Here is a 12,201-nt window from a genome sequence, read left to right as displayed (position 1 = left end):
AGCCATTGAAAAAGTTATGTGTGTGTGTGTGTGTGTGTGTGTGTGTGTGTGTGTGTGTGAGAGAGAGAGAGAGAGAGAGAGAGAAGTTTCTAGGTATAGGAAAGGCCAATAGTAAGCCACATATGAAAGTGCCGTGTATGTGTGTGAGTGTGCGTGTGCGTGTGCGTGTGTGTTTTTCGAAAGGGGCAACCATCATCATTGTCTGTGTGTGTTTACAAGGCAGCATCTTGTCATAACAAAATTTAGTTTTATAGCTTGTGTAAGACTATTACTTAGGAAAAGAACACTTGTTTAAAGCCTTGACTTAAATCAATTAGAGCGTTGACTTATTGATGGACTAATCCCTTCTCCTGCTAAGCTTTTATACCATTAGTTTATTTTAGGGAGAGGTTGAGTTAAAGGCATTTCTTGCACACAACCTTATGCTTATACATGGAAATGGCTTTTTAATTAAATCACTTGCTTGAACCTATAAAACATCAAAACAACCACAAAGCGCTCCCCAAAACACATCTCAAACACGTGCAACATTTTATGAAAAACAAGTCTTCTTCTAACATTGTGCTCGTATGCTCTATTTGTCATCATGCTGGAGAAGCCTACATTTCTCTTTATAAACTTTGTTTGCCGCTTAATTTAGCCACTTCTAAAGTCAATCTAGACTATATATAGTGCTCTTTTGGCATTATGCAAGTATGAAACCTGCAAAAAGGTCGACCATGAGTTTCTTAGTAAGAGGCAAGGCAAATGCTACCATTGCTTCATCTGACATGCGTGCCAATTATGATGTAATTATGAAAGGGCAAAGCAAGGGTCCCTCTCCACATGCAATTAAATATGCATCTTGAGGCATGTTGCATTAAACAAGAACTTACATGGACAAAGCTTTGCTTAGATAAGGGGTAGTATTATAAGCACAAAATGAGAGGGTAAATATACACACTCTCAAACATGATGAGCAAATTGGCATATAGGTGGAAAACATTCTCCTGCATGGAAGCCACAATGAATAGAATGATGCAAAGAATGGGCTTCCATGGCCATATTTTGACGAGCTTACACATGCTAGGACGAGCTAGCGAGAGGTAGGCACACAGATTGTACTTGGGATGGACAAGTTATGCCTTTTAAATGGGCACAAAATAACAGACTTGAAATTTGCTCAAACTTTTGTCAAAAGAGAGGATTTGCCGGTTTATATGCTCGACTTTTGTCAACCGAAATTTCAAATCCCTGAAAAATTCCAAGTCAATACAAAAACAACGGAGCTCCATAGCCTTTACTCAGAGAATCAAAATGACCATTTGAACTGGTCACCGAATCCTCGAAAATGACTGCAAGAACTTCAATATCACATACTATATAAGCGAGAGCTGTAAATATAGCCATCTCTTTTTCTCCAAAATCAACAACCAACATGGTTGTCTCCAGCATTTGCCTTTACCTTCCTCACTTCTTCTTCTTACTCTTCGTGACTGGCTTCTTAGCTTTGCCCTTTCCACCCTTGATATTGAAGTTTCCTTTCTTCTTTATCACAACAGGTTTTGCTGATACATCACCTGCACGGAACGGCATTCCTAGCAATGTCAACAACTTTTGACCTTCTTTATCTGTCCTTGCTGAGGTAACAATAGATATGTCCATCCCCCTGGGTTTGTCTATGTTGTCAAATTTTATTTCTGGGAACACACCCTGCTCTTTGAGCCCAAGATTGTAATTTCCTTTTCCATCAAAGCTGTAAGGGCTGACACCTAGAAAGTCTCGAGTTCGTGGAAGCACCAAATTTAGCAGTCGATCCAGGAAAGAATACATGAGCTGCATAAAAAAAGTTAAAAACCTCTCTCTCTCTCTCTCTCTCTCTCTCTCTCTAAAAACAAATCATCCCAAAAAAAAAAGAACTTTCAAATTACTGAAAAGCCCAAAGGCAAACCACAATATATACTGGGGTCTCAATATTGAATCATCAAAATTTTTAAGGGAAAATCCTCAAGTTACTCCGCCAAGGAGATACCCTTGGGAAAATGTGGATGGGATAGAGGACTCCTCTGGGGGGCAAAAAAGACTAGTGGTGGACTGAAATCTGGATTCTCTTGGACTGATTTGGATTAGATCTCCTCCTACCCAACCGCTCCCAAGTTACTCCCCCAAGGACATACCATTGGGCAAATGTGGATGGGATTGAGGACTCAGGATCTGACTCCTCTGGGGGGGAAAAGACTAGTGATGGGCTGAAATCTGGATTCTCTTGGACTGACTTGGCTTAGATATTCTGTATATCTAAGTGCTAAAAGACCCAATCTGGGTGCTAGAACAATGTTCCAAACAACTCTACAGGTAGTGGCTGCAGGCACACACCACAAATTCTACCCTTTAAGAGAGGCTTTGGAAGTCTGCAAGTGGCCAAATCCCTTAGGTTTGATGGTCAACTGGCTTGAAATAAGGCAGGTGGAGATCATCCCTTTGGCTGCTACTATTTGAGTTTGCCTTTTAAGGCAATGGCTGATTCGGGGGCTCAAAAACATAAGGCATACGAATAGGCGACCCTTTACTTCCACCTTTGTTGCAAAAAACCAGCCAATAAGATCTTTAACACTTGCATTTTGGAAAACGCCATCTTAGCCTCTCTCTTTGGTATTCGTGGATAGGTGCCCCAAGACCATTCATCAGCCTCTCAAAGGTGCTTGACTGGCCTTACAGCAAACTGGAGTCTCTCCTCCCAAGCTACCTTTCTTTCACCGTATTTTCTGCAGTCATGCAGTCATACATAGCTGCCCCTCCATCTGCTTTATTTGATCAGCCATACATCATCCTAATTTGTATGTTTTTGAGCCAAAGACCTTTGCAGGTAGTTGCCTCATGGAGCAGCATTCTACGCCTAGTGTATATGCAGGGACAGGTGGCATCCTCTCCATGAAGGATATATTTGGGCCCTGTTAGGGCTTTGTGTCTCATAAGGTTAGAGGGTGGTACGTGTGGTCTACAGGTGACAGCTGCAACTTTTGATAGCCTCGACTTCAGCTTGATCTTGCATTCTGGCATGCAATCAACAGGGGGACCTTTCATTCCAATGCTAAATAGGCGACGCGACTCAGAGGAGGCCCTCCTTGCAGCATATGGCCGTGCTAATGGCATATGGGACCTTCACGTTGCCAGAGAGGACACCGCCATTCCTAGTGGACATATACGCATACCTTTGGACCTTGGTATGATAGGCACGTTGCCTACAAAGGAGCATACACATGGACTTACAGAGAGGATCTTGGATCTCTTCTCTGAGAGGTCCCTTCCCACGATTTGCAGATTGGAGTATCACTTCAATTCTCTGGACTCCTTTTGGTAGTTTACACTCGCCCTCGGTAACATTACAGAAAACTTATCCGCCGACCTCAATAGCATCCTCTCCCAGATCATGCACATTAAGAGCCACTACGAATTGCGGTTTGGTGGCATTGTTGGCATGCATCGTGTTTTGGTTGACAGTAGAGGATTGGAGGTAGGAGATAAAAGCATAATAACGGCGCAGACAGCTTAGTCTGGGTTTCTCTCTTCACAGAAAATGACCACAATGTAGCCTCTTCAGTCTCGCTTCGCCTCGTCATGCAAAATGATCCCGAGCTTATCTGTTTAGTCTGTCTTTCCCTCCTCTTGGAGAAATCTACCTGTTGCAAGGAGATCATCGATGGGTCGGTGCGGTTTTTCCATGACTGCTGCAGTATAAGTAGCTTCTACAACGCAGATTAGTACGTCTGGCTTCCCTTATTATGGAGTACAGACTTCTCAGTCTGATCTTCTTGAAGTTTTTATGGATTAGCCACCTGGCCACTTTGGGTTGCGGCTAATTCGTCAAAGGAGAGACCACACATCTTCATTGGCAAGATTTTACATTTGCAAGCCTATTGTCATTCCGTTACAACCGTTGGGTCTATGTACACCGGGAAAACACATGTACAAACAATTTCTGCCAGAGGGTTTTGGGTGACAAAGCCTAACGTAATCCACTTGTCCAGACATGCAAGTCCTGAGAACAGGCTCACAAAATTGCCGAACTTAATCCCCTAAGCTCTATAGACACTATTTGGTTGTGAAAGTAGGTCTAGCATGTCCACGTGGCACCAAGCCTGTGTACACAACAGAACATTGGACAAGGAAGAAAGTTACCTCCACTTTAAAAGCGTTGAATGAAGTTAACATCATTTTTGGGGCAATCTTTAGGCAGGAAGCTTAAGTGATTGTGAAGATATGCTCACCTATTTTGAAATTCTTCGTCTGACACATAGAGAAGGTGTGACCATAGGTCTTGTGTATGAGATGAATGATCACATGGTCGAGAATTTGGAGAAAATAAGAGTCAATGCAAAGAGATTGATAACAATAAAGAATCCTACCATGGACAAATAGAAAACAACGCATTCCCCAGAACCTTTGTATAAAGCATCCTATGCAATGCATCCCATTTAAGGAGCTAAAAATCAAATGCACAGGGCATGAAGGTTGAAGAATTGTGATGGAAAGATGATTAAGTATGATGCTGACAGCCAGGGTATTCTATAAAATAAACTTGATGCATATCAGCCTATAATAGGTGCATTTGCTCATCTAATTGCAAGAGGAGAGAAAACAATGCATGAAACTTGTGTCAAAAGTAGACGATGCAGAAGCAAAGAGATAGATAGAGACTGCATGAGAGAGAGAGAGAGAGAGAGAGAGAGAGAGAGAGAGAGAGAGAGAGAGAGAGAGTATGAACCAACACACTTGGCGATGAATAACATGATGATTACAATGGGGGCTAGGGGGTCCTTATCTACACCTTCACTGAATTGCCCAACCCAATTCTCATGTCAAATAAGATTAAAATAACTAAAATGGCAGAATAAATATATAAGATCACACTGGGCATTCACTTGAGATGCATAGTTTTAGCACCCACTCTGCATGTCATAGTGGAGATGATTACCCGACCTGATTCTCATGTCAAACAACATCAAAAATACCTAAAATCACAAAATAAATTAATACGATCACACTACGCATTCACTTGAGATGCACAATTTCAACAGCTTAACCCCTAATGTGAGAGAAATTGGAGCATTGTCACAAAGTGATGATGTGGTAGGCACCATACCTAAACAAATTGTGTGTGTGTGTGTGTGTGTGTGTGTTGAGGGGGCGGGGGGGGGGAGAGAGAGAGAGATCAGTGCATGGTTGCATAGTGACTCCCCAACAATTAGTTTTGCAGATTAAAGCATGGTTGCATAGTTGCACAGTGACTCCCAAGTAATTGTACTCTGACTTTCATCAATATAAAAAAAATACCGTGTGGGGCGCTTGTCACGTGCACGTGGCTCTATGTGCCACATGGACATGCTTCATCGACTTCCAGAGCCAATTTTGCACCTATCCCTAGAAAGGAATGTCTAGAATCCTAGGAAGATTAGTATCGACAATTTTGTGAGCGTGTTCGTAGGACTTGCATGTCCGAACGAGTCCATTCGATCAGGTTTTCAAGTCTTGGAACCCTCTTGCATAAATGGATTGTACAAGCGTTTTGACAAATGTTAGAGGGCATCTGGTATGACGAGCATGTTAGAAGAACGTGTTGGTCCAGTCAGTTCGTCAAATGGGTCATAGAACAGTGAGTTATCATCCAAAAACTTCCATGTGCGAACATTTGCACATTTTCCCAACCTGGCTTAAACTTCCGGACCTGACTAAAAGTCCTATAAAGGGAGAACATTGCCCAATGTTTTTGCATAAGTTGGAGCACTAGCAGAGATCAGGCCAACGTTTTGCACCTGCATGCCCTGGCGTTTTGACCTCATAATGCGAGCATCAGCCCAGCGTTTTCAGTTTTCAGCCCTTCCCCTCACCGAAAACAGCCCGAATCTGCTAACGCTAGCCCATCTGCCGTCCCTTGAGAGTCTCCTGAACCAATCAACCTTGGCAATGAATAACTGAATGTTTATACAATGGAGGCAAGGGGTTGCTTATATAGCAACCTAAGTAAATTGCCCTACCCAAACTTTGACAAATAAGTAAAATAAATACCTAAAAGCCAAACTAAATAACGGGATTACATTGGACAGTTCACTTGAGATGCCAAAACTCCAACACGCTCTTTGCAGCTCATAGTGGACATCAATAGTGAGACCAAGTCGTTGAAGAAGCTACCATGGACACCCCAGAAGCGGCCACCAACTGGATACACCTTGGTGTTGCTCCCCTCAACTTTGTACCTAAGAATAATGTCATCTTGAGCATCGGTTGCCTTTGTAGAAAAATGGAATTGTAGACCACGCTACATTTACTAATCCCCATTCGTGAGCTATGAACACATCACGTCCAAAATATAAAACTCCAAGACAATGAACTGTGGAACACATCCTGTCCATGATCCGACCAACAACAATGAATTGGCGCGACCATCCATACGGTTTTAAACGTCTGATTGGTTCCCTGTCAGATGCACGTGCATTAAACTCCGACCTACGGGTCCAAAAACCGATAACTTGAACTCCAACACAAGGGTCCAAATTAATTATAGGGAGCACTTCTTGCCCCTCTCTGCCACTCACAAACCTCTCTCTGGCTAAAGCTAGTAGGTGACACTTGCACTTTTGACTAGAGATCTGACGTCAAGGCCACCGTGGCCACTGCCACATGTGCCATGCCGATCTCCTCTGTCAAATCTTTATCACCGTAATCTCTCTCCAACTTGCCTTTGACTTTGTCTTCCTGTGAGTTCCTACTTTTGTCTTTGGCTTCAAACTCTCGAGCCAAACAAACCCTCGAGTCACATTCATAACAATTGTGGCCATACCTCGTGGGTACCAAGGCAGCTAACTGAGTACTGGTACTGCCATCCTTGTCAAGCTTACCTTTGCCTTTGTCCTCTAGAGAACTCGGGCATTTGCTTTTGGCTTCACAATCTCAAGCCAAACAATTTATCGAGCTCCTTGAAAATTGTGTCGATGCATAGGCCCCTAACTGGATAGTGGATCGCTATCCATAGCCACTTGTTGATTTTGATCGTTGTCGTCACAGGCGCTCGAGCGGGGGGGGGGGGGGGGGGGGGGAGGGGGGGCATGGTAAAGTTGCAAGAACTGAAATTCCGAGAAACCTTCTCGCACTCCATGGGTTGCCGCACGAACCAAGCCGAAAGATCTCTAAGCCGCTTTTCCACTCCACTGCTTATGCCAAACTGCTTCGCACCCTCTACTATCGCCGCTAAGGGGAGCACCCTCCAGTTGCTGCCAAGGGCTTGCGCCATCGCCGCCAAGGAGAGTACCCTCCAGTTGCTCCCGACGTTCTAGAACGCGCAAGAGCAAGGAGGGGGGGGGGGGGGGGGGGGGGGGGGGGGCTGTGTTTTAAAACGCAAGGGTCAGAGAAGGGCAGCGACAGAGGAGGTTGGGGAGGGAAACGCCGACGACTGTGAGTCACGCTCTTCTTCTCAAAAGGACACTTCCTCCTCCTCCAAGGCCTTCAAGCACGGAGCTTCACCAAGGACACTGATACCATGTCAAAGTCGACGATGCGGAAGCGTAGAGACCAAGGGGAGTGAGCACGAGAGAGAGAGAGAGAGAGAGAGAGAGAGAGAGAGAGAGAGAGAGAGAGAGAGAGAGAGAGAGAGAGAGAGAGAGAGAGAGTTTATTATCGTCCTTGAAGTCGAGTATGGACTACGGGACCAAAGTTACATGTGATGTAGTATGTGTATGGCTGATGAGTGACTATCGATGCTCCAAAATTATGGTGATGAGAGTCGCAATGGAGAGCCCACACTGTGGCTAGAAGAGGAAAGTGAATAGGTCTATGTGATTTTATTATTTAGGTGAGGCCGAGTTACAATTGAAAATATGCTTTTGGAATTGCAATGGATACCCATGGAATGCGGAGGTTGGCATTGATGAACTAGCAAGCAAAGCTGATGTACTTCTTGTTGAAACTTGGGAGCATGATACACAAACGATAAACGGCTTAGAGGATTACAATGTACATTCATTGATGTGGTCAAAGAATCTCAAGCAACAAAGAGGGTAAGGAGGGGTAGCATGTATGGTTAAGAAAGGATTGGAAGATTTTGTATCAAATGTGAAAGATGACGAGTACAAACGTTATGTATAGCTGAAAATTATGACACCGAAAAGAGCACCCATTTTTGTAGCCGGTTGCTACATTCCTCATCATGATTCCCTCTTTTATGCTTGCATGGATAGAGATCATCTATTTTTTTATTTAGAAAAGGACATTGCTTATTTCAAAGGCGAAGGTGATGTTATTGTATTTGGGAATATGAATGCTCGCATAAAAACATTGCAACAAGATACTCAACAATTTGACATGCAATACATTTCAAGGGAGTTGGAGAAAGGTCACTAATATGATCGTACTTCAATGGATGAGAAAAAGTCAGATCACTATGGAAGGTTAGTTTTACACATGCGTAATAGCACGGGTATGCTCATTGCCAAGGGTGTATCTTTGTGGAGTGGAACCAATGGATTTACACGTAGAAAACATAATGGGGATAGTGTGATTGACTATATGCTACTCTCCGAAGCCATCATGTATCCCATAAAGAGTTTTATGTTTGGCCAATGGACCCCAAAATCAGACTATCGGACCTTATGTATTGACCTTACATGTGGAGAAGCAACTAAGCATGATAATCTCAGCCAAAGGGAAGTGAAGTTATCACTATGTATGGATTACAAACGGGCATCAATGTACATTAAAATGGTTGAGCAAAAATTATGGATGACAAAGCTTCAATATGATGCACCATTGGAAACTAAATGGGAAGCTTTCAAAAAAGTTATCTGTTCTTGTGCCAAAGAATGCTTTGCCATAAAGCATCTCCATGGTATCAACAAAAATAGATCACGCAAAAGGTGGGTTGAAAAAGAATGTGTCACGTGACACATCCCAACCCTATGTGTCCGTAGACAAGCTACACCACAGCAGGGTTCAGTCAGTTCAGTCAAGTCTAGATTAGCAGTGATCTGGCACTTTTGTGAGTCTATTCGTAGACCGTGCATGCCCAGTCACTTAGCATAGATGCATATCCTCCGATTGCACACAGCATGATCATCGGAATTCCCATCAGAATCCATTAGCATCAGTTAGGGGAATTTTACAGTGCATTTAGCCTATTTTCCTATTTATTGGTATTTTCACTTATTATTTTTAAGTGACTTTCCAACAAAAGTAGGTAGGGCAATTTTGTTAAGTTAATATATAAGCAACCAAAGTTCACACTTTCTGGTAGAAGAGGCAGCAGGAGCTTCCCGCTCAACAAGCAACTTCTCGGGAGTACCCCCCCTGCAGTAGATCCTCGTCATACCCCCAACTTCCCCTTGGCGTTTTTCACAGACCTTTTTTCGCCGTGAAGTCCTCCACTTTCTGGTGCTTGTCCCCCTTGCATGATCGCCCTACAGTGCCAATTCAGCCAGTGGACCACTCTCACCGACTAGAGTGGGGCCTTAGGAGGAGGGTTTTACAACCTCTCTGTGTCGTATCTCTTCTCTCTCTTTCTCTCAGTCTCATTCACTTGCACGCACAATATCCACTCACTTTGTTCGTGACCACAGCACTCTACAAGACGGAAAGCTCTCTCTTTCCCTAAGAACTAAAAGGAACCTTGAGCAATAAAGATCACTAATCTTGAGAAAATACAACATTCATTCCGCTGCACCTTACATTGGTATCAGAGCTTTGCAAGGGTTTTGCATTACTCAAGGAAAGAACCACAAGAACAACCACCCAAAGATCGTTGGAGTTCGTCAAGTGGCACAAGCCACGATGCGGATTCACACAACCCAATCACAGAGAAGTTGACTTTCAGTAAGTATGACGGTAAGATGGATGCTACTGTTATTCATTCTTGGTTGCATCAATTTAATGCTTATTTTGCGACAACTAAGAAAACAGGAAACAGCAAAGTTTTGACGGCAGCTATGTACCTTGCCGATGATGCCATCAATTGGTACCATGCATAGCAAGAGGCAAAGCTAGCCGCGCACCTCGAGGCAACAAACGATTTCACGCCCCTCTCTTTTAGTTGGGCTGATTTCCAAGACAAGCTCAAGGCACGGTTTATGCCACCTTAGTACCTTGCACGATTGAAGGACGATTGGCGAGCTCTCAAGCAAAATGGTATGCCGGTTATGTCTTTTTCTAATCGTGTTTTGCAGCTAGGTACCAAATTACGCATGTCGCATGATGAGCGCAAAGAGGCTTTTCTCTTTGGATTGGACGAGTATATCAAGTACGATGTCGAGGTATTCGATCCAATCGATCTCAACAAGGCGGTAGCGATTGCTCTCGCACAGGAGATGAAGCACAACAAGGGAAAGCCTAAGGAGAACAAGACTTCCACTAGTACCTCGCAGACTCCTCAGAACGGTAAGAACGGTAAGAATGGTAAGAATGATATCTCTTCTAACCAATCTACCAACAGTCTCTCATCAAAGAATTCTTCCAATGAATCTAAGGGTAAGGCTAACACAACTACTAAACCTAATCTTACTCCAGATAAAAAGGTAGCACAAGGAATTGTAGGAGGATACATCACTTCAGAAGAACAAAGCACTTATTCTAAGGAAGGTCGTTGTTTTCATTGTCACATTAAGGGTCACATAAAAAGAACATGTCCTAAGCTTGAATCGAATGAATCTAAAGAACCCACAGCACCCATCTGTCAATGCAATGAATGATAACACGATTGTGCCCAAAGTTTCTCAGGACCCTCCAGTTGATGATTCTCTCATTAAATGTTATGGTCGTACGTCGGGGCACCGTTTTGTCATACTGTTTGACCCAGGTAGTATGCATGATGTGATCAATCTCTTGTTGAGAGCCCGCCTCGAAGTTAGTCTGAGATCTCCTATTGAGGTCTCTGGCTTTCGTCCCGGTATGGACGCTCACATCACCGAGGAGTGCCTTGATGTGCTGTTTGCAATTCAACAGACTGCCTTCACTAGAAGATTTGTTGTTTCTCCTCTCTCAGGAGTGGTTTCGTGAGACTGATGCTGTCATAAAATTTGCGGCTAACACTATAACTCTCAATGCCGACAGTGATTCTCCTACTGTCTTTCATGGAGTGGATACTTCTCCTTCTCCATCTCTCATTGCTAATATGCAGGACAAGATTGAAAGGATTCGGGATAAGGAGATTCTCTCAGTCTCTTTTTCTCCACAGCATGACACACAGCACTTGCATGATTATGAGAAGCATGATGATTTGAATGATAATGATTTTCATAATGACTTGGATGAAAAAGACAAGCATGATGAATTGCATGAAGATGATGTGATTGTTCACAAGGATGATATGTTAGTTGATGCTTTTTCTAGCGAAGCTAACCTCGTTGTAGATTCAATCAATCCCCAAGAATCGATCTTGGCTTTCGAGTCAAGGTCCACAGATCCCCCACAAGACAATTCGATAGATCCCGAAGAAGCGATCTTGGCTCTCGAGCCTTGGTCCAAAGAACCATCACAAGAAGTATTATGTGTTCGCATGATTGATACGCACGCAGTGTTCGAGTGTCTCATTCGTAAAGGTTTCCTGTATTTTAGTCAGCATCGTTATGTGATCCCTTTTCCTAGGCATGACATATTGTATGTTAAACATGTTTCTCTCATCGATGAGCACGAATGTATGTGGATTGTGTATGAAAAGTTGAAAAGTTTGTATGTCAGGAAGTCACATTCCATGTCTCTTCCTTGGCATGACATAGTTTCTGAACGAGCACATGATTGTATGAGTACCAAACATGGGCATTTCCATTGTGATTTGCCACAGTTGATTGATTTCGATCAAACAGAATAGATTCGATCGCATTGTTTGCTTGTATTTGATGAATGGGTTGTCACTCCACCTATTTGTTCATCTACATTGCATACACAGTCTTTAGAGAAGACAATATTTTTTTCCTTCACTTTACATGGAATGGGTATATTCATGGTTTTGTGTTGGAGTTGGTTTCAGGAATTTTCAACCATGGAGATTTTTGAAGACGAAAGACGCAGGACTCTAGACGAAGTTGAAGCAAGAAAGGAGATTCTGAAGACTTTGAGTCGCTTTCGGCGCGGCCCAAAGAAGCAAGAGTTGCAGACCTTTATGAAGTTCAAGTACCGCACGACCCACACATCAAAGTGGGCCGGTGAAGAGTTCCTTCCAAGATTCCGGATGCTGTTGGTGAT

The 12,201-nt window shown here is 43.3% G+C and overlaps 1 protein-coding gene across 1 annotated transcript in view; it reads right to left on the bottom strand.

Annotated features, from left to right (window-relative positions):
* Positions 1–1,315: 1,315 nt before the first annotated feature.
* Positions 1,316–12,201, bottom strand: part of LOC147436732 (Ribosomal L5P family protein) — a 51,165-nt gene continuing 40,279 nt past the window's right edge. Inside the window, exon 3 of the mRNA XM_086486166.1 lies at positions 1,316–1,815. Within this exon, the coding sequence (XP_086342292.1) occupies positions 1,450–1,815 (366 nt within the window). The 3' untranslated portion in view covers positions 1,316–1,449. The remainder of the gene's footprint in view (positions 1,816–12,201) is intronic.

Source organism: Adiantum capillus-veneris, chromosome 17 (genome assembly GCF_014529385.1).
Source record: "Adiantum capillus-veneris isolate H3 chromosome 17, ASM1452938v2, whole genome shotgun sequence".
NCBI classification, from domain to species: Eukaryota; Viridiplantae; Streptophyta; class Polypodiopsida; order Polypodiales; family Pteridaceae; genus Adiantum; species Adiantum capillus-veneris.
Note: the sequence above shows the minus strand (reverse complement) of the source record. Positions and strands in the feature narration are given on the sequence as shown.